The sequence below is a fragment of the Passer montanus genome, unplaced genomic scaffold, assembly GCF_014805655.1.
Source record: "Passer montanus isolate IOZ18808 unplaced genomic scaffold, ASM1480565v1 scaffold178, whole genome shotgun sequence".
NCBI lineage: Eukaryota > Metazoa > Chordata > Aves > Passeriformes > Passeridae > Passer > Passer montanus.
The window spans coordinates 534,438-562,204 of NW_024365159.1; the positions used below are offsets into that span (position 1 = coordinate 534,438).

The 27,767-nt window shown below is 46.6% G+C and overlaps 1 protein-coding gene across 1 annotated transcript; it reads right to left on the reverse strand.

The window, feature by feature from the left end:
• Positions 1-137: 137 nt before the first annotated feature.
• NDUFA10 (NADH:ubiquinone oxidoreductase subunit A10) lies at positions 138-27,755 on the reverse strand. Its single transcript, XM_039704608.1, has 10 exons — positions 27,599-27,755; positions 26,603-26,771; positions 25,974-26,189; positions 25,783-25,869; positions 24,752-24,873; positions 23,217-23,296; positions 19,509-19,563; positions 15,902-15,987; positions 10,235-10,343; positions 138-581 (listed from the first exon to the last, which is right to left on the reverse strand). The coding sequence occupies exons 1-10, from the start codon at positions 27,704-27,706 to the stop codon at positions 513-515; spliced, it is 1,101 nt and encodes a 366-aa protein (XP_039560542.1). The 5' UTR covers positions 27,707-27,755; the 3' UTR covers positions 138-512.
• Between the last annotated feature and the right edge of the window lie 12 nt (positions 27,756-27,767).

Below are 27,767 nucleotides of genomic sequence, written 5' to 3' on the forward strand. Positions count from 1 at the left end.
CTGTATTAATTGAGATAACTTATTTCCATCTCTCACTGAACTTCTTATGCTTTGCTGAGGGTCCAGTCAGTGCCTTTCAGAACATATTGCTGCTTCTAATGAAGCTCATAGAACACCACGCACGACAGAACAAGAAATTAACTTTGTGAGAGCCAGGAGGGTACAGGTTTAATTTCTCTTGAATCAGCAGAACAACACTAATCCTGGGTAATAATGTGCCACAGTCTTGAGGAAGAGAAAATTCAGCTCTGATGTTGAGCCTGCCCCAGCTCACTTGGCTATCCCACACTGACTATCCAACATCCCTGAGTTCCTCAGGGAAAACCAAAACAGAATAAAGTGATTTTTCCTTCTGGGAGTCTGCTCCCTCCTGCTGGGGATGGGAAATGATTTAAGCATGTTTCCTTGGTGCTACACAAGTGATGTGGAGCAGGTGCACTGAATGTGGCTCCTCTTCCCTCAGGTGCTGTGGTCTCTCCTGGCCAGGGCTGCAGCAGGATTTCAGCAGGGTTTCACTTCAGCCAGATCCACTTGTCCCCAACGTCAGCGTTGCAGCCTGCCTTGTACTTGCGCCCAGGGAGCTAAAGAAAGCAGAAAGCTCAGTCAGAACTCTGGGCACCCCTCTCAAAGTTCTGAAGTGCCTCGTGGAATCTACAGAACATTAAATACTCTTTTTACAGTGGAATGATAAAACTTACAGGAAAATCAGGCCCTCAGAAAAGACTGAGTTGTGCAGCTGAAGGAGGGACTGCAAAAGCCACTATACAAACCATAATATATGTATGAAAATGAGGCAAATGATCCCAGCACCACGTTCCACCTGGATTCATCCAGCTCCTCCCAGCCTGAGTAAGATGGCTCCCCTAACTGTATCATGGAGGAGAGGAACTGAATCTCATTCCAAAATAGGTACACACGTTATTAAATATATGAAACACTTCATGCATGAGATACTGAGTTAATTACCACATTAAATTAAACTGTTCAAATGAAACTGCAGATTTAGCCTTCAAGAGCTGAACTTATCTTCATTAAAGCAAAAACAGTATCTGCCTGTCTTCATCAGCAAAGTCAGGAACCACTTTTTGATGGAAAACCCAAAGATTTTTGAAGTCTTTACCCAAAATTGCAAGGACCCTGGGACCTAAGCAGCGGCCTGTGAGTCTCAGTGCTGAAGTAGCACCCTTAGGGAGGTACTGGCCATGACCTGGAATGCCAGAGATGGTGAGGTCCTGGTTCCAAAAGCAAAATCCATCTCCAGAACATCCATTCCTACCTCCAGGAACCAAAAAGAAATGGAACAGAACACCTCTGAGCCCCAATACTGGACCAGAGAAGCAAAGCACCAGAAAAAAAAGCCAATGAATTTGGTGAGAAAGGCTGAAGCCAGCAAAGATGCTGTAATAAAACTCTTCCTTTAAAAATAAGCTATCTGCTGGCAGCCTCTCCAAATAATTAAGCACAGATCATCCGCTCTGTCTCCAAACAAACACTGGTTTCACACAAGACCCCAGACTTGTCCTGAGGATTTTTCTTTTCCAAAAAACCATGTAAGAGGATCCTGTCAGGGACAGCTGCCCCTGCAGAGAGAAGCAAGATGCAGTCTTGATAAAATCTCTACTCAGGCCACAAAAATGAACTATTTAATAAAAGATGAAGCCTGTTGTTTTGAGGAAGGGGAACTGTGTTTATATTCACTTGAATGTCAAAAAACAAGACACTTCTTTCCCTAAAAATTAAGCTGACAGAAGACCTGACCTCCTCCACGAGACACTTCCCACCCTGCCTTGTCACAAACCATTTGTGATCAGTTTTTCTGAGGTTTTTCATTTAATGTCTTGTCTAAACATCAGCAGAAACTACACAGTCCTGTTGAGAGTTCCCCCCACTGAGCAAAGAGGAGATGGGAGATGAAAATAAATTATTACTACCTCTGCCCCACAGATTTCCAGCAGTGAGCCAGGGAGGACATGAGACCTCCTGTGACACAAAAACAGCTCTCCCTGGTCCTCTCCAGGCAGCACGTAATTGGCCCTTTGATACTTGAAGAGATTCCCAGATAAGTAGATTATTAAAGCAACAGGAGATCTCTGGGAAAATACAGCAGTTTACAGTTTTGTTTCTGGGTCCATCTGCCCTCTTTAAAAAGCTACAATATCAACGCCAACAGAATTCAAATTCATTGTCCAAAACAAATTCCCTGTGTGCCTTTGGTTAAAGACATGCAAGACATCAAAGCAAGTGTTATAAGTATTCACCCATAACTCCATCATTCACAGTGGGCCTTGGCAAAGGCAGGAGAGTTTGGGGATTTGTTACAGCCAAGCTTTCAAAACAGCCAAAAAAAAAAAAAAAAAAAAAAAAGGGAAGAGGGAAGCAGAGTAAACAACTCCCATATTACCTAGGAAGCAGGAGGATGGGAATTGATGCTCTGTGCACAAGCTGCACAAGTGACACAGGCCACTTTGCCAAACTCTGCTCTTCAAATCCCACGTTTTCCAGCTGCGACTGCACTAAAGGAGCTGCACATTGGAACGGATAGGATTTTGCAGAGAGGAGTGGCAGAAGCACCAGGGAAGATGTGGGGATGCAGGGCAAGGGATAAGATGTGCTGGTTCTGGTCAGGCTGGTGCTCCAAACTGCACCCAGCTGAAATTCCCAGGCTGGCTCTTGGCCAGCACAAGGGCAGGGATGGAAATCCAGGAGCAGCCCTAAGGCTGCTGGGTTTGTCTAGGCTGGGCAGCCTGGCTGCAAGAGATGATGGGAGGGAGATAGGAAAAAGCTCTATGGAACTTGCCAGCAGCTGAGACAACAGAAAGGGACAGAATATTCACCTTCTCTTGCAGTAAAAGCTCCCTGGAAGTGCCCCAGGCCAGGCTGGAGCACCCTGGGATGGTGGTGGAAGGTGTCCCTGCCCATGGCAGGGGGGCTGAGATGAGATTTAAGGTCCCTTCCAACCCAACTCATTCCACAATTTTATGATCACAGAGGTCCCACCAGGCAGCCCCAAGAGCTCCCCCACATCTCTGCAGCAGGAGGCAAGGCTGAGCCAGGTCACCAAGGAACAGATTTTTCCACTCCATGGAAACTGAGTGAGAATGAAGACTTGGCCTGCTGCATTACACTCCACAGTGCCCAAAAGTTGGCAGTGAGGATTATTTCCAGAGGGATGGGATAAAATCCACCACACAGAGCACAAAACTCCTGAAATGAGCTGAACCCAAAGGTAGAGTCAGCTCAAAGGCATCAAACTGCTCAATTTTAAAAGAGCATCAGGAAAAGAGATGAAAACAAGACCGTCTCATCAGTTAAATTAAGAACCTGCCACAGAAGTGCCTGTCAAAACTATAAACATGATGAAAAGCCCTATAAAGCAGCAGAGGCTGTGGAAGAGCAACAAGCAGCTCCAGCCAGCTGCTTGCTCCAGATCATTCCACACCAGGCACGTGCAGGTAGAGCTCTGGAGAGCTGTAACCACCTGGAAAGGTTGTTGAGGAGGAGCCTGCCTTGTTTTCCAGCCTTTGGGGAACAAACAGAATTACCATTATTGCCTTCTATTCCTGCTGATAGCTGGGCTCCACAGCTCCAGAAGCTCTATAAATAGTCTACTTGGAGTAGCACTGATCAAAGAGCACTTAAAAGCAGAGTCATTGCTCTGGGAGCTCAGGCTCATTCATCAATACCCCGGGGCTGTTTAGAACAGGCACAGTAACAGCCCCTTCCATCACTGCTAGGAGGACATGACTGCAGGAGAAATCCTCACTTCCAAAGGGCTGACAGTGTTGTAGGCACACAGCTAAAATCAGAGAGAATCTAGGACCATGGAGCTGCAGATATTGGCTGGATTCTGGAAGGGTTTGGTTCCTGACCACTCATTATTCCTCCTTCCTCCTCTGGTTCCTCTCACAGCTACACACAAGGAGGCTGCACCCAGGTGGGGTCAAGTCCCTCCTCCCAAGTGATAAGAGGAAACAGCCTCAAAATGCATCAGGGGACCTTGAAATTGGTATTAGGGAAAAAAATCTTCATGGAAAGGGCTATCACCCTTGGCACAGCTGCCCAGGATCCCCATCCCTTGAGGGATTTAAAAGCTATGTGGATGTGGCACCTGGGGACACAGGCTGGTGGTGGCCTTGGCACTGCTGGGTTTAAGCTGGACTCAATGATCTTCTCCAGCATCAGTAATCCTGTGCTCCAGAGCACCAATTAAAGCAAGGAAGGGGAACAATTTCCCCTCCAAACACACATCTGAGGTGTGCATGGCTTGGTTCCCAAAGGCCTGGCACAGATGTTTGGTACAGCCTCACTCCTGCCATCCCTTACTCAAATAAAACCCTCAATGCTGTTAACATCCATCACAGCCCAAAATACAAGAGCACCCAAAAGTTTCGCTGAATTGAGGCTAAAACAATTCCAGTTTGCTGGAACTGTTCAATGACTGCTGTCCTGCCCTTCATTCATTCACTAAAAAACAGACAAAAATCCTTTAGAAAGAGAAGCGCCCATAAGAGGATCAGTTATCCACTAGAGAGTGCAGGGAAAAGCCAAGGAACTAATCCAAGCCACACAGCACAGCTAAATACCTCAAACTGGCTCTACTTCTCAGTGTAAGATCCATGGAGATGCTACCCCTCTATTAAATTATATTCCAATTAATTTTAATTTAACAGACATGTACCCTGGGGATCACATCCCGCCACAGATATGGCATTAAGAGGAGTTTGAGAAAGGGGGATGTGCTCCCACATAAAGAAGTGTTTCCTTTCACAGAGACAGACTATCAAGATGAAAATGGATTACTTTAATGCCAGCGAGATTTGACTGTCTTTTTGATTCACAGAAGCACCCAGTGCCTGGGACAGCAGGGCCATCACCTAAAATAAAACAGACACAACCACCAAACCCAAGATTTGAGACACTTACAAGGTCTGTCAGGCTCCTTCCCTACTGCTTCTGGGACAGATATCCCTGCCAACTGTCCATGATACTTTTCAGGCCAAGCAGGGTGGAAAAGCTGCCTGTTCCTAAAGAGGCGATGCTCTCACACTCTCCCCATATGGACAGGATTGGTGAGAGCAGAGGAGAAGTGGGAAGGTGGGAAGAGGAGCAGATCCAGGTATCCTTGAGCAACAGCTCTGTCATACCCAGGTTTTTGTTATTCCTCAGGTTGTGTTGGTCTTACTGATATCTAGCTAGGCAACATTTTGTTACTTTAGAAAGGGCTAAAATACTTTTGCAGAGATAAAACAGAAAAAAAACAACATTAAATGAAGCCTCTTCTAATTTATTGTGGGTCTGTTTTCATTCCTTCCTGGATTCAAGAGCAGATAGGGCTGGGCATTACAGCTGTCAAACACCTCCTTTAAAAACAGAATTAGGAAAGGAGATCTTGATCCTAAAAAGAATGAAAGCTTCATCAAGCCAAGAAAAAAATGGCAGGAGAGAACAGAAGGTTCTATCAAAGGCAGCAGCTATGGCAACGATCGCAAACATGCAGAAGGAAAGATATCCTAAGCTCCCTGCTCCTGCAAAGGCAAGAGTTGATCCTGCTGTTGATCCAGACTCTGGCTTTCTGAAAGCTCAAGTATTCCTTTTGTAGCTCTTTCAGGAGATTGTTATGTGAAGAGGGCACTGCACTCTCAGCAGAGATGGGGAGCTAAGGGCCCTGCTAACCCTGTGCTTGCCAGCAGCCACCTTCAGTCCCACAGCCACCAAGAAGGTCCAGAGCAGCTCATGGGCCCCTCAAACCTGGGGAGCCTTCCCTTAAGGCCCTCCCTTTGGGGCTGGCTGGGATTTCCCACTGCAAACACAAGCTCTTCCAGCACTCTCAGTGTTGGGTTGTGGGACAGAGCTGACTCATGCTGCAGGCTCACCTTCCACCACTCACAGCTACTGCCCTGCAACCACCTCCAACATGCAGGCATGGCAGACATTGGAGGGTTTTCCCTCCTAAGGCTGCATCCTTATGGAAAAAAGTGATGAAAAGCCTGGGAAAAGAGTGTGGGATTCCCTTCCCCTCCATCCTGGTTCCCTCTTCTCTGCTTGCTGCTACACAGGACTGCAGGACCCTGCCAGCCACACATTCCCAAGCCCCGGGGCAGGAGGGAGGAGGATGAGGAGCAGGGCACAAAGATTAAGTTTGGCAAGGCAACTGAGCTGTGCAGCTGCTGTGGAAGGAGCTGGATTGCACCTCACAGCAGCAGCCAGGACTTTGATCTGCTCAAGCTTTCCTTGCCTCATGCTCAGCATCCCTATATTCCAAAAGCAGTCTTCCACCAAGGAAAACAGGGAGGGAATTAAAATGAGAGCCTTGTCTTACCTTTCCATGGCACAGGACAAGGAGGAATTGCCTCACACTGCCAGAGGCCAGGGTTAGATGGGATACTGGGAAGAAATCCTCCCCTGTGAGGGTGCAGAGGCCCTGGCACAGGGTGCCCAGAGAAGCTGTGGCTGCCCCTGGATCCCTGGAAGTGTTCAAGGCCAGGCTGGACAGGGCTTGGAGCCACCTGGGATAGTGGAAGGTGTCCCTGCTCATGGCAGGGGGTGGGAATGGGATGAGTTTTAAGGTCCCTTTCAACTCAAAACATTCTGTGATTCTTTGATTCTCCAAATTCCAGCAAACAGCTGCACTTTTATGTACACAGAAAAGCACACGCACGTCAAAGACGCCGTTTTTCCCCACTCCAGGAGATGCAGCAGGAGTGTGAAGTACACCAGCACATTATTTAAGTACACTGATTCCATTAAACAGAGCCATTTGTTTTCATCTTCACTGCAAACACATCTGCCTAAGTGCTCCAGCTCTCCAGCTTCACAGGGTGCACAGTGAGTTTGGAGCATTATCCCTGGGGATTGTGTGCACTTGGAAGAAAGGCAGAGAGATACAGCAGTTGTTAAGGGGGGGAAAAAAGGGTAGTCAAGCCTTTACTAGTCTGACAATTCCTAAAATAATGTTGCTCCCCTGAAGAATGAACGTGCTTATCTCTGATCTACAGAACCTGACTGAAAGGTTGCTTTTCCCTTGCCAGAAGAGCGTCTTTAGAAGTTTCTGAATGCCTGAGCAGAGCTGCTGGACCCTGGCAGAGGACTTCATGGTATAAGAAGGCTGCAGAAAGCCACCTCCTCACACATGAAAAGAGCCCTTACAGAAGAAATTTAGAGGCTATACATTAAAAAAAGTGAGTTTCAAGTATTCAGAACTGTATGTGGCCATCTCATTATTTCACAGAAAGGCACACATGCCAAAATCTTGAACTCTGAAGAGCGTTCCTTTCTCCTCCTTCTTGGTTGCTTCTAATGAATATTTTGAACAAAACCCAGCTTCTACCTGGAACTTGTAACTCCCTGAAAACCACCATTATTAGGCAGCATGAATTGTGTGCATGGAGCTGTGAAAAGCACAGCAGTTTGCTGCCTATTGGAGAGATCAAGGATTTATGAGTAGTTACAGGGGGAAAAAATCCCCTATGCAAATCATTGTATTTATGTGGTAAACATCATTACACCAACTTTAAAAGCAAGCATTTCCCACAAGGAAAAGTTAAACTTCTGTAATTATCCCATAATTAAGCCTTTACTTACAAGTCAGCCTAAAATTTTACTTACAAGTCAGGCTAAACCCTTTTTCTTCAGATGCCGAAGTGGCAGCACAGCTGTGACCATCCCTGCACAGCCATGGGCAAGCCAGGGGCTGTGATTCCTTCTTTACAGACCCAACAACCTCCCAGCCCAAATCTGGATGTCTGGAAGCTCATCTGCTCTCTGGGCCTGTGCTGGATAGCCTCTTGCTCCATCACCTCTGCACAGGAGCCTTGCCTGAGAAAAAAAAATCAGCCCTTCATTTGCTAAACAAAGTTGGAAGGTAAAAAAAACACCAGATCTTCAAAGTTTCAGCACAAAGAATGCAATCCTCAGAACATTAAACAGCAGGTGGGGCTGGCTTTGTGCTTTCCCTTCCAGTAGCTGATGGAAAACAGGAAATCTCAGCATCTTTTGCATTGTGCACTATCCCTGTACACCCCCCACACCACTGAAGGATTACAAGTATCCAAGCATTTAGAAGAGAGAAAATTAGTATTAATGTAGCCTAAATTTAACAGAATACTTCCTGAAACAAGCAACTCCTCCTGATTCCAAAGGACATTATCACTTTCCACAGCACTTTCCTGAATCAGGGCCTATAAACAAGACTGCAGAAGGGAGATTATATTTTGGCAGTGTTTGGTTTTTCTTTCCCCCCTCAGCTTCAGCTGTCAACTAACTGGCACTGAGCAGAGCAATCCAAGAGCACAGCTTTCCTTCCCAGGTACCCATATTCCCACTCCTAAACATCCCTTTGCTACATCTGCAAGGCAAGTCACAAATTTCTCCTGGCAGCCAGTTACTGGATGAGCCAGGACATTCTCAGTTTCCTGCCAGCACAAAGAGGCATGTGCTGCTGTACAGCCAGAGGAAAAAAGGCTTTCAGAAGTCTCACCCCAGGCTCTCAGCACACAGCACCGAGGTCACATCTAGCTGTGTGTCAGGCAGCCTCAGTAATTCCCAGCTCTACTGCAAAGGGACATCTCAGCCCAAAAAAAGCCCTCTCATCTCGGGGAAGAAAGGCACAGGAAGTGCAGATGGATGCTGTGTGCTAGAGACGAGTCATGCAGCAGATCCTGCTCAAATCTGTGCTGCACAGCACAAGTAGCTCTTGGAGGGAAGGGCTCCAAAGATTCCGAGTCTGAGCTTCAAGTTTTGGATTTAAGAATGTGACAACAAGGAGGAGGAAGTTCTGAGAGCAATTTCTCAGCTGGACTAGGGAGTTTTCAAATCCATTAGATAACCTCAGATGCTTTCTGCTGCTTTAACCTTTAGCTTCAGCCCCTTTTACAAGCTAGAAAGGTCACATCTCAAATGAGGCAGAACAGTGTGAACCCAGGAGCCTCTTCACAACACAGCCAGTCGAGGAGGAACAAATTATTGGAATAGTGTGTCTATTCTAGAAGAAAACATCGATAGCTCAGTACCCAAACAAGTCCATAAATCTGTAGCTTACATTTTAGTCTCAGTAAGAGACTGTATACTACCAGGAAAAGAAAAATTATAGGGTTTGGATTATGCAAATCATGGCTTCTAACAATTTATATCGTATATTCCTCCCTTTGTCTTCAGGATTGCCTGAAAAATAGTAAGACGTGGTGGCAGAGAAGATTTCAACCCAACTGGAAAACAGAGGCTCACCTGTAGCTTTGGCCATTCAGTATTAATTATCATCAGCTCCACAACTTCTCCAAGGAGCTTTTCCAATACCTGGGCCTTAGGCAAGCCCCATGTGGGGGGAGAAGACCCCATGCCAGGGAACCACTGAGCAGCACGAGGGCAGAGCTCCGGGGGGATTGGAAGCTGCTGTCTCCAGAAGCAGCAAGGCAGGAGCTAATTAAAACCTTGTGTGGGAGCCTGCATGAGGTGTATGAGAGCACTGGGCACAACAGGCTTTGGATGTGTGCCCACGTGCAGAAACACTCTATTTAAAGCAACAGCACTTTGGGGAAGCGAGGCAGCATTCATTCCTTCTCTAAAAAAACACCCCCTCTCTCAGCATTCGATAAGGAGTCACCATGGGTTTCCAATTTTCTTGTTTGAGTTAAGGGACTCTAAGATTTCAGAGGTCACAGACTCATCAGGGCACAAGAAACAGAAACAAATGAAAACCATTTATCCTTCAGTCCACATCTAAAGACAAAAAAAAAAACCCAAAAAAATGAATCTGCTTATGAAACAAGCCATTTGCTTCCTTATTCCTCTTGGGGGGGAAGCTAGACTTCAAAAAAGGTGAGGATTTGGGCAAAATGCACAAGTTCCCAGTAGCAATTGGTGGGAGGGTGGCAGGCAGGGTGTCCCCAGCAGCAAGGAGCCCTTATGAAACAAACCATTTGCTTCCTTATTCCTCTTGGGGGGAAGCTAGACTTCAAGAAAGGTGAGGATTTGGGCAAAATGCACAAGTTCCCAGTAGCAATTGGTGGGAGGGTGGCAGGCAGGGTGTCCCCAGCAGCAAGGAGCCCCCTGGCTGTGTCCCCAGAAGAGAGGAGCCCCCTGGCCATGTCCCCTGGCTGTGTCCCCACCAGCAAGGAGCCCCCTGGACATGTCCCCTGGCTGTCCCCAGCAGCGAGGGGTGCCCTGGCTGTGTCCCCAGCTGTCCCCAGCAGTGAGGGGTGCCCTGGCTGTGTCCCCAGCTGTCCCCAGCCCCACTCACCGCCCGGTACTCGTAGTAGATCTTGTCGTACTCGGAGCCGCCAATGGTGATCTCGGGGATGAAGCGCGGGATGGACACGCAATCCAGCACTCCAGTCTTGTCCTGGACACTGAGGAGAAAAGGAGCACTCAGTTCACTCCCTGCCACAGCAACAGCCAAGCATTGTACCCAGAGAAGCTGCGGTTGCCCCATCACTGCAAATATTCCAAACCAAGCTGGATGGAGCTGGGATGGAGCAACCTGAGCCAGTGGAAGGTGTCCCTGCCCATGGCAGGGGGTGGACTGCCAGGGCTTTAAGGACCCTGCCAACCCAAACCATTACAGGATTCATTATCATCATTCTATAATTAAAGAGCTACTTTTCCGTAAAAGCTTCCAAAGATTTGGGCTGTTTTTCAAACATTTATCCTTCTCCTTACAAATCTATGATGTATTGCCCCTCATCCTTGCCTCCAGTTTGCTCCTGCTTCTCCATTTCCCCTCCCAGGTTCATCCTCCTTGGAGATGCTCCATCATTCCTGGGACCCTTCTCCATGAATCCCCTCTGGCTTTTTTGCTTTCTATAAAAGCAGTGTAAAAAAACGTGGTTTTACTGAATGTCACATGCTACCTTGCTAAATTCCCATCCTAAATGGGCCAGTACTGAGACAGTGAGAGGGTCTGGAAGGAGGCAGTGCCTCCAGCGTTCTGCCTTGGAATACCTGGAGGAAGCTGCAGCAGCTCCAGTGATGGATCTCAGGATCCACCACTCTGCACACAGCACCAGCACTTCAGATATCCCGAATTTAAAATGCCTGAGAAACTGCTAGAAATCCTCCTGCTGCCTGTGCTTATCCACAGGCCGACAGTGCCACCTGCACGTGGCTGGCAAAAACACATCCCTTTCCAGCCAGCACTGACCAAACCCTAAATCCAACACCAGAAACTCTGCAAATTGGGTTGTTTTCAGTGAATTACATTTCTCAGCAAATATTGACAGGCACATCAAGCACATGTCCTGAGCAAAGCAAAGTTCATCATCTCTGAGCTATTATTTTTACCCCCAAATCATAAATTTTGTGACCTTTCCTCCCAGCAGTGAAGAGCTCCAACAAGTGAACTGGTTTGCTAACATACCCTGATATTTACTCTGTAAATTATCCCACTACAGACAGGTTTGTGAGGGAATACAATAATCCAGTCAAAGTTCAGAGGGGAGAAGGTGAAGATAAATGCCCTTTTCCAAGATCAGGATCAACACCAAAGATGCTTCCTATAAACTACAACAATATTTAACTCCAACAACATTAAATGTGTATTGCATGTGCTGGGAGGCACAAAAGGGAGTCCAGGCAGATATGAAGCATAACATCACACACAGAAATAAGGTTCTGTGGTCATCCCCTCTGCAGTGAATCCACTCCTTCCCGAATCTCAGCCAAGTGGCCATTTGGAAAGGAAAATTCCCAGGTACAATTGATTTTACTTAAGGCCAAATGACAAACTTTCTGCTCCCAAAACTTCTTTGCACAAGAAAATAATGAGAGCTACTGATGGCTTCTCCATGTTCTCTGCACCTTCAGAAATAATTTGGAATACTAAGCAGAAGCACACACAAAGACACCTGCCACAACAATGTCTAACCACAAAAATCACAGCCACTTGCCAGGACTAATTCCCTGCTCAGCAGGAAGCATTTACAGACACCTTTTATGTTTCTTTCATTTTTGTTCTCTCCCCCAGCAGAAAATTATCATTATTTTTTCTTTTCTGACCTTTCACCAGACTTTCCTGAAGGAGCTCTCTGCACGCAGCACCTTGCCAAAGGTGCAAGGTGGGGTAAGGGAAGGAAACTGGTTAGAAAAAAATAAAATAAAACCAGGCAACCCAACAAAAAACACCTGAGTTTGCATAGCCTGGGCTGTGATTTCTTAACATGTGATGTTGGCATAGGCACAAAAACTCAAGTGACAAGAGAGACCTAAAAGCATTCACTGGCCTAAAAGCCAACACCACAAAACCATTCCACAAAGTTCTATGTTGATAGAGGAAATTAATATCTCTCCTTCTGCCAAAGAGACTCCAATTCCCTCATTTAGCCAGGCAGAACAGATATGGCATGGCCAAGGTGAGGCACAGCCACTCCTTTGGTAAGCAAACACATCAACACCAAGAACAAAAAAAAAAAAAAAAATCTGAAAAAAGCAGGTCTGCAAGAAAAGGGGAGAAGGTGCAACAACAGCTCTTCAAACCTACAAAAGCCACTGCAAAGAAGAAATCACAAAAGAAGTGTTTCAACTGCAGCAAAAAGATGGCGTGGACAGGACTTGGCACAACCTGGGATACTGGAAGGTGTCCCTGCCCATGGCAAGGGGAGGGATGAGATGGTCTTTAAGGTCCCTTTCAACCCAAACCATTCTGGGATTCTATGACCAAGGTGCTAAAGAAAATAGCTTCTAGTGCCAAAAGTGTTACAATTAATAGTTCATGAGATTTTTGGAGCCTCCATAACATAAGTTTCAAAGCCAGGTCCAAGACATCTCTTGCCAGCCCCTCTAGTCCTGCTGTTTGCAATCAGACATTTAATCACGGACACTTCTTCCCCTTGCTAGGCAAAGCTACACTGGGAGCAGAGCTGCAGGCTCTCTCTCCCTCACTGCCAGACTCTGAAGGAGCTGCAGGGACAGGTCAGATTTAGCTGTGCAGTTGTCTGAGGCAACAAGGGCAGCAAGTTCCCCCCTCGAGCTGATAAATAACACAGGCAAGGCCACACGGCCTGCAGCCCCTCCTCCCAAATGCATGCATTGTGCAATAGGTGAAGTGTCACTGTGAAGGGCCCAGATGCAAACAGGCCTGAGACAGTGCAGTGGCAGCAGAGGAGCTCCCTGAGACATTTTAAAGCCAAATGGTTTCTGTTGGGCTTGGCAGCTGCAGAGGAAGGGAAAGTGTGAAGAACATCCTCTGAAGACACCTCCAGCTTCCAAGCCACAAATGCAGCTCTTTTCAACCTTTTACCAAGATCCCACAACCTTATTTCCTCCTTAATCTTACTAATTGGAGGAAAATAGCTACAATGTTACTTTGGACACTGCTTTAAAGAATACTTTCTGTTACAGTTGGTTGTGCTTGGGGGACACCAGTCATCAGCTAAGCCATCATCATTGAGTTTCTCACTCCCCTTCTCAGAGAATAAGGCAAAATTTAGGAAATTGTCAGGCTAAAGATAATTAATAAGTCAGGGAAAGAGAAAAAGAAACAAGAAAAGCCCAGAAGTGATGCAAAGGCCATCAGCAGCCTGATGTCCAGCCAGTCTCTGAGGAATCACCACCTCCCAAAACTGCCTCCTGCTTAGGAATTTTACTGACATCATATGGTATGGAATATTCCTTTGGCCAGTTGAGGTCAGCAGTCTTGGCTGTGTCTCATCCCAACTCCTTTCCCAGCCCAGGCCTGCTGCTGTCAAGGCAAGGCAGAGCGACACAAGAGATGGCAATATCGCCCACGGGTTGGGCTCACTGCTTTGATTAGCTGCATTACTGCTTTGATTAGCTGCATTAATCACTCAGAGGCCCTGCCGGGGTTCCCATGCATTACACCCTACACATGTGCAATACAAAGTCCTCCTCAGCCCTGCTCACCCTTCCCAGGCCTCCTGGTACAAGCTGAGAGTGGAAGAGAACAGCAGGGCTGACAGCCCCAAGAGCCGGGAGGTCAGCAAAGGAAGCAACTGCAGATGGAAAACCAAGCAGGGCAGAACTTGGATTAGATATCAGGGGAAATTTCCTCACTGGAAGGGTGGTCAGGCATTGGAACAGGCAGGGATGGAATCACTGTCCTTGGAAGGGTTCCAGAGCCATGTGGGTGTGGCACTTGGGGACATGGGCTCACGGAGGGCTCGGTGGTGCTGGGAGAATGGTGAACTCCATGATCTCAGAGGGCTTTTCCAACCTAAACGATCCTAAAGAGCTGTTGGAGCCTGCCGGGAACACCCAGGAGAGGGCAGCATGTGCCCATAAGCAGGCACCAGGACCCTGCAGGAAAACTGCTTTCCAAAGGAACAACTCACACAGGCACAGGACACCTGCTCAGCTGTGGGGAACACAGGCTCCTTGGGCATTGGAAAAAGGGAGAAAAGCATCAACTTTAGGGGCCATGGACTCACACCTGGGTTGGGCATTGAATCCAGCACACAATTCCAATATGGCCAACCTGCAGCAGGCTCCCTGCCTTTCTGGAGTTACCATGGGGGAAGATCATGCCCAAACACACACTTTCACAAAGAGGCTGTTCCCAGGCTGCCCGAGACACTGCTCAGGATTCCCTCACTCAGCTGAGTGAAGCATGAGCTCAGGACTGGCTCAGGATGTGTTGCACCCCTTTATCCATGCTCTGACAGCCCAGCACAAGAAAACATTCAAAAGCAAACTGCAGGAATTGAGCTCAATGCTTAATGTAGGTCCATTCCATGCAGGGTATTTTAAGATTCTGTGGTTTAAATAAGCAGCTTATTGCATTCTGGGATCTTCAAACAACCCCACATTTTTGCCAAAAGACTAAATAATTTCTTATTACCTACAATGACAAGAACCTTGTGCAGGAGACTTCCCCCCTCCAAGGTTCAATGAAAAATTGACTCCTTAAAGCAATTTATTCCCTTCTAAAATTGTGAAATAGAATTTTCATACAATATTTAACACACTTCTCTAATTGTAAGGTTTCCTTCAACTCCCTCCTAGTCATCACAATTAATAATCCTTTCCTAATACCTGCACTAGTAGTGTGGAGCTACAGGAAAACAAGGAACTTATTTCCTCATTCAAAGGTAGTCTGATTGTGATAATTCTTCAGGGCCTAAGTCACCAGATGTTATCCTCCAACTACTACACAAAGAAACCTCATCTTTGACACATAAAATGCACCCAAATCATGACTTGTTCCTCTCAGGCACCACCCAGAACTGCTCTTCTGCAATCCACCTTCACTCCTTGGTAGAAAAACCATACAATAGAAGCATTATTTCTATTTTTAGGAGGTATTTTAAATAACAGCACAGAAAAGTAAAATTAAAGAAATATCACAACTCCACAAAAAAAGTTTAACTTGCTTCTCCAATGCCTGTCACAGAGACACAAACTTAGGGGTACATGCTCAGTTTAAAAATCTGTGTTTCTATTAACCTGTGAGATGACCAGGAAATAATGAAAATTATATAACTCTTACATTTTGTTTTAAGAATGTAACTATACTGAAATTTCCACCTGCACATTCAATATGAAGATGAAGTTGCAGCAAAATGGGGAGCCTGTCTCATTTCTGGTACTAACAGCCTTACAAATGCAGCTATATTCTTTATATACATATTTGTATTTTATATAAACAAACGGACAAATTAAATATGATGCATTCGCAAAGAATTATTAAAGCAAATTAAATTCTATTCCAACAAGTTATTTTCCAGTGTCTGAGTCTGATCTCTTCCAACTGGGCAGACAAGGATCTTTGACAAAAAAAACCACTCTTAAACTTGTCTGGAGCCTCTTGTCTCAACAATCAGCAGCAAAAATGCTACATCACATTCCAGTGCCAAGCACCAGTATTACAAAACATAACCCCACCTTTAAAAACTCATGGCTTTGACCATTTTCCCTGGGTTTTGATTGCTCAGTGGCTGGAGAACATCACACTTACTAAAGTCTCAAGTGATGGAAAGAAACATCATCCTGCTCCACCCATGGCCCCTTGTCAAACTTCAGGTACTCGATGTCTTCAATTACCTGGAATCAGAAAAGAAAGCTCACTAAGGGTCCAAAAACCAATGAAATAACCAAAACAGGTTATTAAACAAATGAGAAAGGCTTCACTGCTAAAGCTGTAGTAACAAGGCAAATGCCTAGAGATAACATGATCATCTTCCAGTTCTACTTCTGAGGCTGTGGCCCTGCCAGGAGGACTGGGCACACATGTGGGGGATCTCCTAACACCCTGTGCTTTCAGCTTTGGATGGCAGGGAATCAACTGGCTGAGAGGTGTCTTGTGGCCAAATTCTTACCAGATCCAAGACATGACTCCTTAACCTGCCACTGGGGCTGAAAAGCCAAGAAGGTACAACCTCACCCCTAAGAGAAAATGAGGAAGAAATGGAGGTAAGTCTAAATTTAACTCCTTTTTGTTACAAAAATAAAGTGTGGTCGGTTTTAGTCCCAGAGAGGCTCAGTAACACATTCTCTGAGACAGGCAGGGGAGCACATGTGGCATCTGCCTCAGTGCTGTGTGGTTCACAGCACAGAAACAAAGGCACACTTCAGGCTGGAAAACTCAGGCCTGCAGGAGCTGCAGTGATGAGTCCAAGGGCTCAGGATTTCACCAGCCAGCAGGACCCATCTGTGCATGAAAGGAAAGGTAACACTCACAGCTCAGAACCCTTCAAATAAGCAATGCCAGCTCAGCAAATCATTCCTTCAGCATCCCCAAACTTATCAATCCCTGGTTTGAGCTTCACTTACAGCCTGGCTCCACCAGAAAACAGATCTTTGCTGCTCCAGGAGGTAATTGCTTATCACACCTGGCTGCCTGGAGCTGAGGGAAACCTGCCCTAATGTCAGGAAGATGCACTTCAGGTGCCTGATGAGATGGAGACAGCACCTCAGAGCAACCGGGGAAGGAGTGGACTCTTACACCTCCAAACATCCCTTTCCAGAGACCTTTTCCATGGGGAAAGGATAAAGCTGAGGTCATCCCAAATTCCTCATGGCACACTGTCAACCCACTGATGGGTGAGCACATGTCAGCAATGAAGTGACAGAATGATAAACAAAAAAATCCTTGAATTCTTTATGTTAAATGCACTGTAATTATTTCCTGCAAACACTAAATCCCAGCTACTACTACTTAAAAAAATGATAACCAAGTGCTATTACAAAGTAGTTTAAACTATAAACATCTACTCTTACCAGTACTTTCATGGTAACAAATAATTATTTAGACATGAGTGAATAAACACTTTTGAGGCACAAACTGCTGCAACATAACTCCAAGATAAGAGGAAGAGAGGTGTAAATTAAGTTAGTTCAAACAGCCATTATTTCTTTGAACTATTTAATTGACAAGCTGAACAAAAGCAATTCCTTCTCCACTGAACAGCAAAGCTATGGAAATTCTCTGAACCTGGTAACAGCACTGATCAGAGCTGCCACAATGGGCTCACAATACGCTACAGGGGGAAAGGAATCTGTATTCAAATTAGTTTTGCTCACTGTTACCATCACATCAGAAGATATCTCACCCAGCAGCTCCTTAACAATGGCATCAGTTTCCCAACCAGGACAGAAGAACAACTTCTTAATTTATATGGAATGACCTGGCATCCACCCAGGAATTATCAGCAAATATGCAAGGCTTTAAAAGAAATTAAACATACAGCTAACTTTGTATTCCCAGTTTTACACTCAAGCTAAACAAGTGTGAAACATCCTAATGAAGCTCATTTCAGCACTCATTACCCCTTCAGCCACCACAACCAAAGTTAATTACAACAGGAAACCCCAACTGACCTTTTTAGGACACTTAAAAAATCGTTTCTAAGCTGTGTATGTGTGCTCTGAGCAACCCAAAAGTTATTAAACTATAAGGCCATAAAAAAATTCAGCTCCCAAATCCCTAAGCAAACAGATTGGAGTGGGCTAATGAACACTGCTGTCTGTCAAGAGGATACACCTGTGTAAACACACACCTTACAAGCCAAAGCCCTCCTGCCAACCCTCATTTCCAAATTTCTTCTGTGTCATCCCAAAGGGAAACTGAATCTGAACAAAAAAAGGGGAAAAAACAACTGAATTCTTCCAAGTATCAGTATCTACCACCAACAACCAACAATGACAATGACAACATCATGGGCTGGATAATCTCACAGGGTCTTTTCCAACCTTAAAGTATAATGCCACAGAATGATTAACTTCCAAATAATAATCCTTCCCAGATTTGTCCAAGCAAATTAAGGACTCCACTGGTGCATCTGATGACCCTATTTAGAGCAATGACAAGATTGCTGAGCTCAGGAGAGTCGCTCCTTGAACAATAAGAGCTTTAGACTGACTTTAAACCCTGATTTAAAGGATTAAAACCAAATCTCTAGCAATGGGGTTTACTACAAAAAAATCTAAGAAGGAAACAACCTGCTTTATTCTGACCACTTGGAGAGGTGTCCAAAGAGGAGGACAGGGAAAAAAAAACCAGGCATTTAACCCCCATTCCAACTTTTCCTTTAATTCACCAAGTACCCATTTTGAAACACTACAGCTCTCAACTCCCATCCTTGCTTCTATGTTGTTATCCAGAAAAAAATAAATTAATTGCTCTAGATTCTCTATATTCACATCACAACCTCAGCTTTTTTGGTCATTTTAGCCTGATTTTTTTGTGTATTATTTCTGTTTATTATCTGCTGTCACACTGAAGCCACCAGCCCTTTTTTAGGGGTATAAACCCACACTGTCGCACAGGCCTACTGGTTATTAATGATAACCTTTATTATCAAGTGCAGGAGCACCCAAAAACCCATCCACAATAGCAGAGTACCCAGAATGTGGCACGCAACCCTGTTCTTATAAAGGGAACCAAAAGGCCTAGAGACAAGCAGCACTGCACCCATGGGGGAAAATGGAGTGTTAATTTTAGGACCAGGGAAGTCCTCATCAATATTTTCTGCTTCACAGAGCCATATAACCAGAATATTGAGGGACACCTCAGGCAAAAATGTAATTTTAGTCTGATTAGGAGCAGTTAAATATTAAAATGCATGCTCTGAATATGCTAATAAGCTTAATGAGGTACAGGCTACCACACACATGTACATATTACTCAACTCTCTGCCAAGCTCACACTGCATGTAACATAAGAGGAGAGGGAGTTTGGTCTGTATACAAGTAGGGTTAAAATTTCACCTCATTAGGATGAAGACCCAAAAGCCCTTGGAGACAGCCCACAGGCAAGTCTCCTCTCCCTCCTCCCAGGTGGGCATGATTCCTTGGCAAGTTTCCATGTAGGATTGTTATTATCCAGTTAACATCATATTACTGTTATTAACAGACATCTATCCCTAGAACTGAAATGCGCCCAAAACCTGTCCAGAGTCTCAAAAACCTTGGTGCTCTTTGCTCAGGAACAACAGCTAGAGAGGAAAGTTAATACTGATCAAGCAAAAGGCTTCCATTACCCTGCTAATAACTCTCCAAGAGGGGGAAAGTTCACTGAACTCAGGGAAATCTTTTAAACTTACTCCCAGAAAAGCAAAACTTACCTTCTCCACATCCTCAGCGGCAGTTGCTGTGTACTGCAGAACTTCACTGCTCTCACTGCAAAGAGCACAGAAAATGAATTTCCCTGATAAAACCGCTCAACCCATTCTCCCCCTCACTCCAAAAGGAACAGAAATGAAGTTAAAAGGCATAAACACTGAACCAGAATCATTGCAATTGTTTAGACTGCTCCTAGCTATTGCAATAGAACTCCTGTTACAGCTGTGAGCTGCTTCTTTGCTGCTGGAAAGTTGCTTTTAAAGGGCAAATGGCCTGGATATCTACGTTAACTTCAGTTGGGAAAAAAATTTTAAAACCACGCACGTGAATTTGTTTTCATTTAATTAATGTGGATACTAGCCCCTATTACAACTGCTCAATCTACTTGAAAATAAGTGACATTTTCAGTCTAACCCAAAACTGTGGTAGATTTTCTTTTTTCCACGTGCATGAATAGCTGTGAGTCATCTCAAGAGAAGAATGCATTCATTTATCACTATTTACTCAGGCTGAGCTAGCTGAATGAATACAAATGCAGGCAGCATGATCTGCAAGTGTAAAAACATTTTTAAAAGGTAATGTTTCCTGGTTAGAAGATTGTTTTTTTAATCAGCCAGCTGCCTTCAGAGAAAAGGCATTTGCAGAGCAGAACCACAACAGGAGTTCCTACACGAACCTTTCATGCTACACGTGTTCAGCCACATTCAGCAATAGCTGTTTCCAGCTGGAAAACTTGGAAGGCCCTAGAATAGCTGCCCAATGTGGACATTAAATCAAACATCACACAGCAAAGTTTAGGAGCATGGAGAAAAATTCATAGAATCCCAGAATGGTTTGGGTGGGACAGGACCTTAACGCTCATCCTGTTCCACCTCCTGCCATGGGCAGGGACACCTTCCACCATACCAGGTTGCTTCAAGTCCTGTAGGACCTGGCCTAGGACACTTCCAGGGATGGGGCAAGCACCTGGAGTAAGAGATTCTCCTCAATATCAGCCCAAGGGAGAGGTCAGCCTTCAGCAGAGCTTGACACCAGCAATTGCATTAAGAATGCCGATCAAATCACTTCATCCCATCTCTTGATTTGACTCTGCAGATTATCAGGGCTTCATTAAGAGAAAACAGCTGCTCAGTGACTCTGCAGATAATCAGAGCTTTCCTTAAGAGAAAACAGCTGCTCAGTGGAAGCAGGTTTGGATATGAAAGAGAACATTACCAATCTTAAGGCTCTGCTCCAGGAAAAGAGAAAAATCAAACAGAACCCAAACACTGCTCCAAATCACCAGGCAGTACCTGCCACAGCACCCAGCTCACAAATCTCACTATCAATAAAAACACTAAAGACACTCATAACAAGTCAACTAGAAAGAAAGAATCAATTTTAAAGCAAAAAACCACTTGAGGCAGCATCAGGATGCTCCAGTTAAACAGCACAAGATAACACTAGTTTTGCCCAGTAACAAATTGCTTTTCAAGGAACAAGGAAACAAACTTCAACATGAAAAGCAGCAGGAGTTTGCTCAGCAGTCCATAACAACTCTTTTTAGCCTGTTTGTACCAGACTTTGGGCATCACCAGGAGTCAGGGAATCAAACTCAGCAGACTAAGAGGTAACAGCTAAGCATGAACTCAGCCCCCTGCACCCCTGCCAGCAAAGTTAAGGCAGCCATGGCTTCTGCATTTACCCCAGACAGAGCTGGATTGACACACTCCCAGCCCCCCACAGGCAGGGTACAGAGACACAGGTCAGTGTGACAGGCTGCTGGGAGCCCATCCCCTGCCGGGACGCCCAGCAGAGGGGGTTTGCCTTACAGGGCACTGACCATGCACACACAGAGGGCGAGGAGGTGAAATCACAGCAGGATTCAGGACTCAGCCTCGCTGAACACCACATGTGGGGCTCGATCTGCTCCAGAGAACAAGCAGCAGCTTACTCCCCATCACTGACTGCAGCAGTTTGCCCTCAGGGGATGACATTCCCAATGCTTCTCATTCCCTTCCAAGAGCCATGTGCTGGCTCTGGGGACACAGGGAGGCCACTGACCATCTGTGACACCAACAACCCCTGCCTGCATGAGTGACAAGCTCAGTATCGAGTTACTCACTCCAGCAGCTGGCAGAGCCACCACACTGATCCACCCGGGGAGACAGAGCAAGCACCAGGGGGACACAGGCAGGCTACAAAACACCTGGGAACCTACTCTGATTTCTATCAGCCTCCTGCACACACCAGAACTTACACAGTTAATTCATCTGATACCCTTTGAGAGTTTCTGTCCCAGAATTATGAGGGACCATAATTCTGCTTTTAGATTTTTAGGACAATTGTAATTTTCCTAGAGCTCTTTGATAGGAACTGGGAGAGCTGGCAAGCTCTGTTTCATCCCAGGTTTACAGGGCACATGTTTTTGCTTCCCAGCTAGAGGAAGCCAGGGGAGCCCAGCAATAGACAGGACACAGGGAATGGCTTCCCACTACCAGAGGACAGGGTTAGAGGCGATATTAGGAAGGAATTGTTCCCTGTGAGGGCATTGAGGCCCTGGCACCAGGTGCCCAGAACAGCTTTGGCTGCCCCTGGACCCCTGGGAGTGTCAAAGGCTCTTGGGATCTCCTCTGGTCAAGATGACCTCAAGATGAATTAAAAGTCTCTTTTCCCCAACCCAGCTGTCGAAGGAGGAGTCAGAAGTCTTCAGCTGTAGTTCTCAAGGTTGTTTATTATTTCTCATCTAAAACATTTTCTGTCTGGCCTGCCAAGGTCTGTTCAGCCAGTCAGTCTGAGGCACGCTGCACTGCCCTGAGGCGATGCTATCTCTTTATACTAAAAACGATGTGTACTTTATTTAGTTATTTTCCAATACCTATCATCTATGTTAGACTGTGTACCTCTACTCTAAACCAATCCAAATATGCTAACATCACCCAGAAGATGGAGGCTAGGAAAAAGAAAGAAGAACAGAACAACACCCAAATTCCTCCATCTTGTCCCCTAGACCTCCATAGTAAAATTCTTCAAAACTCCACTTTTCACCCTGTGCCAACTACTGTTATGCTACTTAAACTTTTGTGACTTGTAGTTCCCCACACAAGGTTGATAATTTGCTCCATGGGTCAAGATTGAAATCCCAAGTGTCTCTGGCTTCCTGCCAAGGCCTCCAAGCCCCTGCCAGGATTTTGAGCCATCCAGGGCACCCAGAGGGATGTCCTGGGTTCCAACACAAGGCCAGGTCCTAGAGGGCTTGGAGCAGCCTGGGACAGTGGAAGGTGTCCCTGCCCATGGCAGGGGCAGGACTGGATAAGCTTTAAGGTCCCTCCAACCCAAACCATTCTGGGATTCTGTGACAACTGAAAGGACTTTTTGAGGACAGAAAAGCCCCAAAGCCTTCCAAAAAGGCCTGAGAAAAGCTTGCATTGCATCACTCTCTCCTCAGGTTGTGCAAACACACACATCCATAGCTGTGGCACTCTGCACACCACTCCTGAACCCACTTTCATCTTCCAGCACTGGCATCAGGCTTCTGGGATGGCAGGGGTTGACCACACTCACACAGGTCTCATGCTGTGAATGCAGCACCCCTTCACTAGGGCACAGTACTATACCCTGCAGCACGAGGAGGATTTTTTCACATGATTTGTTGATATTGGCAGAGATTTTGAGGTCTGCACACATTTTTGCTCAAAGACCTAAAAGGCAAAACATTTTGCTTTGCTAACCTGATTGCTGGTAGGAAGGTCTTCTTGTAAGCATCCTCAATGCTCTGGAGATAGGAAGGAGACACCTTTTTCTCATATGGCTACAAACAAACAAACAGAAAAGCTGTGAAATTAACTCTCTATCTTTTCCCACCAGCAGAGACTCCAAGGTCTGCTCCACCAGCTGCCAAGGGCTCACTCTGGGATAAGCAGTCAAACATCCAAGTGAACCACACGCACATCAGTGAAAGTTTCAAAGAATTAAGAGTGTTATTTGGAGTGTTTGGAATTCCTTACATGCCATGAAATACCTAGAGTAGCCCCCAGCTACCCAAGGACTGATTCACCCCTGCTAACTACACATTCCAGGGGGTGTAATCGCCACCCAGAAAACAGGAGAAGACTGTCTGAGTCCACCTTTTCCATAAGGAGGCCAAAATTGCACCTATTCCCAGTTTCAGACAAGGGCATGGGCAAACAGCCACTCCAAACTCCTGTGAAATTCCATGGATCTCATCCCTGCTGTTAAGCAGCTTGCTTTCCACACAGTGTACTTTCAATGCCACATTTGCATAACACCAGGAATTTCTCTGATCTACCATGTGTTCCCCAAACAAGTCCTACAGAGCTCAGCACTGCCACTGACCCAAGAAGTCACAAGCTACATCAGCAATTTCTGTCCAAGGGTTTCAAAAATGCCACTGATTTTCACGCCCAGAAGAGCTAAGAACTCACAGGCTCCCCCCAATACATTAAGAGCTCCTTAACTGAAAACTTTTTTGTAATAAATCAAAGCTTTCTTTTAATCTATCATGTTTTCCAGAGTTAAACTGCATTTCCCATAGCCTTTCAACAAGGCAAGACAAACATCTTTGAATCCTCCTAACACATCTGCAAAGAGTATCAAAGAAAGAGGGGGAAAAATCCCCAAATTACAAACCTTACTTAGATTAGTCATTCCCCAAAAGCACCCTACAGCTGCCAAGACTAGCTCAATAACACAGTCAGCCAGCAGTGATTTGCTGGGTTTCAGGGAATTAAGTGAACCTACTGACCCCAAGTGACTCACACATGAACCCCAGCACAAGTGTGAGGAAGCAGTCAACTGGGAAGCAGGAGCCAGGGAGCCCAGCTGGGCTCCTGGCACTCAAGAATAATAAATATGTAATCTCTAAGTGCATTGCAAGCAACACGTCACCTGCCCACAGCTCCTGAAGCAGGAGCTACAAAGCCTGGTATAAAAATTCATCTGCTCTTAAAACAATTTCTCATTCCACAAATGAAAACATATTGATGCAGTCACACAAAAAGTTGATTTTTGCCTTTTTTTTTTGCCTTTTTTTAAAGCAAGCACATGAGAATACCCACAGAGTGACCACCACCACCCAGATCTCACACCTCAGAGGACAAGCAGCTCCTCAGGGGCAGCATTCAGCAGCAAACCCCACAGGCCTCCCACATAAAGTGTGATTGCAAGACATTACAGGCAGTAATTGTGAGAGACAAGTAACAATAAAGACAAGAGATAAACAGGCAATAATCAGAGATCAAATTACCTTGCCCTTCTCTTGAATCCTCTTCTGCACCTCTGGGACAGGCACATCTACATAAATGACCAAGTGAGGTGGCAGGAACTCAGAAATGCTGATCTCCTTGATCTCTTTGTAGTGATCAAGGCCTGTGTAAAACATAAATAAATCACATTCCCCACATCTGTATTTGCAGTCTCTTCTGGGCTCACAGAGCAAGTTTAGGGTATGCGTTTCCCCAAACAGAATTCAGGAAGGACACAGAAAAACTATATCCAGAGGAGTTCCATGCACTGAGGTCTAAGAATCTAAACCCAGTTGTATCAAAGAGGGACTTCATTCCTGACTCAGGTTTACAGGAATCTCAGCTTTTTCTCCACCATTTAGAGACAATAAGCAGCAGTAGCTCTAATCAAGATGTTTGTTCCCTAAGGATTCCAGTACAATCCAAACTTGGATTTTGTATTAAATTGCAGGTTGCTGGGCTTTGCTGCCTCAGCAATGCAGACAGGTCATTTTAATCAGCTCTCAAAGCCATCCAGTAACTTACAGCAGGTGGCAAAAAACAAATACACACCTCTTAAATCCAAGAGCAAAAACAGGAGGGAGTCAAGAAAGGAGCAGCCAAAAGAACAGATTTACTAATAACAGGCAGCAACAGGAGCTCAGTACCTGTAATCCCAAACCAAATCACTCGGGTTGAGAGAAACATCCCCAAATCACCCAGTTCAACCACTCTGCTGGGAAGTCCACCCACAGCACTCTAAGTATCTCCAGGGGGGAGATCCCAGGTCATTTGCTCCAGGGTTTGACTCTCTTCACAGCAGAAAAAGGGTTTTTCCTTACAAATGAAACATTTTGCATTTCAACTCATGCCCTCTATCTTCCATCCTCTCTGTCACTGAGACCCGACTGGCTCCACCCAGCAACATACCAGCAACACTGAACATTTAAAGGAATCCCTCCTTCCAAGCAGGAATGTTTTGTTTCTTTTTAAAAGTAAAGTTAACTGAGAGAGATTACAGCCAAACATCTTCCCTCTGCTGGCAGGAACTCACATCTCTTGTGCACATATCCCTGCTTTAACATGGCATCCAGGAACACGAAGTCGCTGTAGGGAGAGCGCTCCAGCACCACGCCTTGGCCTGCAAGGGAGATCAGGCTGCAGGTTATGCAGAACAGGCTGCAGGCTGGACCAGAAGGAGCTGCGAGGCCCCTTCCAGCCCTAGGCACTCCACAAGTGCCCCACCTGTGCTGAGCAGGTGCTCCAGGGCATCGGCATACTGCAGGACACGGCTCCCAAAGAGCCAGGACTGCAGGCGGTACGAGTGCCCGTCGGGGGCCTTGGGGTCCGTGTAGAACTTCTCCAGGCTGCAGAAGCCATGGAACTTCTCAGGCAGCAGCTTCCCATCCCCTGAGAGCCTGTCCTGGTAGTGGATGTCTGCCTCAGGGAAGTACTTCATTCCTGAGAAAGAGAAGGAAGCCACAGCAGGAATGGGATGCGTTCATCTGCGGCAAACGCCTCCCGAGCTGCTCCTGGAGCAGCTCCCAAACAGTCCCAGCTCCTCTGCCCACCCCAGCAGAGGGCAATGATCCCAAACCCCGAGCTCTGCCCCTGCCCAGGGAGAGCAAAGCTGTGCCAAGCACACCCACGTGGAAAGCCCAAGCCCTCCAGGAGCACAGTGAGCACACAGACTCTGTTAGCACTGAACCCTCACACAGATCCCCATCCCAAACCTCACCAACACCACCCACAGCCCCTCCCCGCTCACTCCAGCACTTCCCAGTCAGGAACTGCTGCCCTGCTGAGCTTCCTGCGAGCAACAGCCACGACCAAACCCTGCCAGCTCTCAGGGAGGCAGCCAGGGTGATGCATACCCAGTTTGTCTGCTATCTGCTGGGCCAGCTTGCCCTTCCCAGAAGACAGATTCCCCTCCACGGTGAAGACTTTGCTGTGCTCTGTGAACTTCTTGCTGGTCCTCTCTCCCAGCATGTAGGCCAGCCAGCCATACTGCAAGCTCTGCTCAGGGCTGGTGTGGATTCTTGCCTGGAGAAAAACCCATGGAAATCAGCAGATCTGGGGGGATTGTTCAGCTAAAAATGCTGTTCCTTCAGACACACACACAGGACACACTCTTATGCATCTAATACAAGGATTTTTTACTCTGTAACCTTAGCACTGCCATTTCAGCTTAGCAACTGCAGCAGTGGTTAGGCTGGGAAGTTGTTTATGAAATTAAAGGCTGAGAAGACGGAAAACGTGGAAGAATTTTCAGTCTGAAGGCCAGACATACAATACACCCAGAGTTCCCAAGAGAGAGCCCACATCAGACTTCTGCTTGTATTTTCTGTGCTTTATGGGCACGTAATAACACTAAATAAACTCGCAGGAGAGTTACAGCTTCATTTCAATACAGCTTAGTGGGCAAAAGCTTGGACTCGGTAACCTTGGATGTCTCCTCCAGCCTTAACCATTCCCCGATTTCTGAGAGGTGCCAAGAGGGACCCAGCTGGGCTGTGGGGCTGAAGGCAGGGCCTTTCTGAGCCCTGCTCGGCGCCTCCCAGAGAGCCCGGTAAGCACTGCACAAACCTCACTCCGAGCAGTGCAGTGACCGCCCTCACACAGCGGCCTTCGCTCCTATTTAACACTGCTGAACACTCCTCTCCTCGCAGCCCCCCTGCCCACAGCCGCAACCGAAGGTCACCGCACTCCCCTCCGCGGCATTCGCTCCGGTCTGCCTCGCACTCTGCCGCCTCTCCCAGCTCCCTGCCGGGAGCGTCCCTTCCCAGGGAACAGCCCAGCCTCAGCCAGAGGCATCTCCGGCCCCAGCGGGACAGGGCCCGCACGCAGCCTGCCCAGCCGCCGCCACTCACCCGCAGCAGGCCAGAGCCCGGCCCGGAGCCGCCCGGCACGGCGCTGCCCGGCCCGGAGCCGGCCCGGGCGGCCGCGGCCCGGCCGAGCCGGGACACCCACAAGGACATGGCGCTGCCGGCCGGAGGCGCGCGGCGATGACGTCAGGCGGGAGCGGCGGCGCGCCGCGGT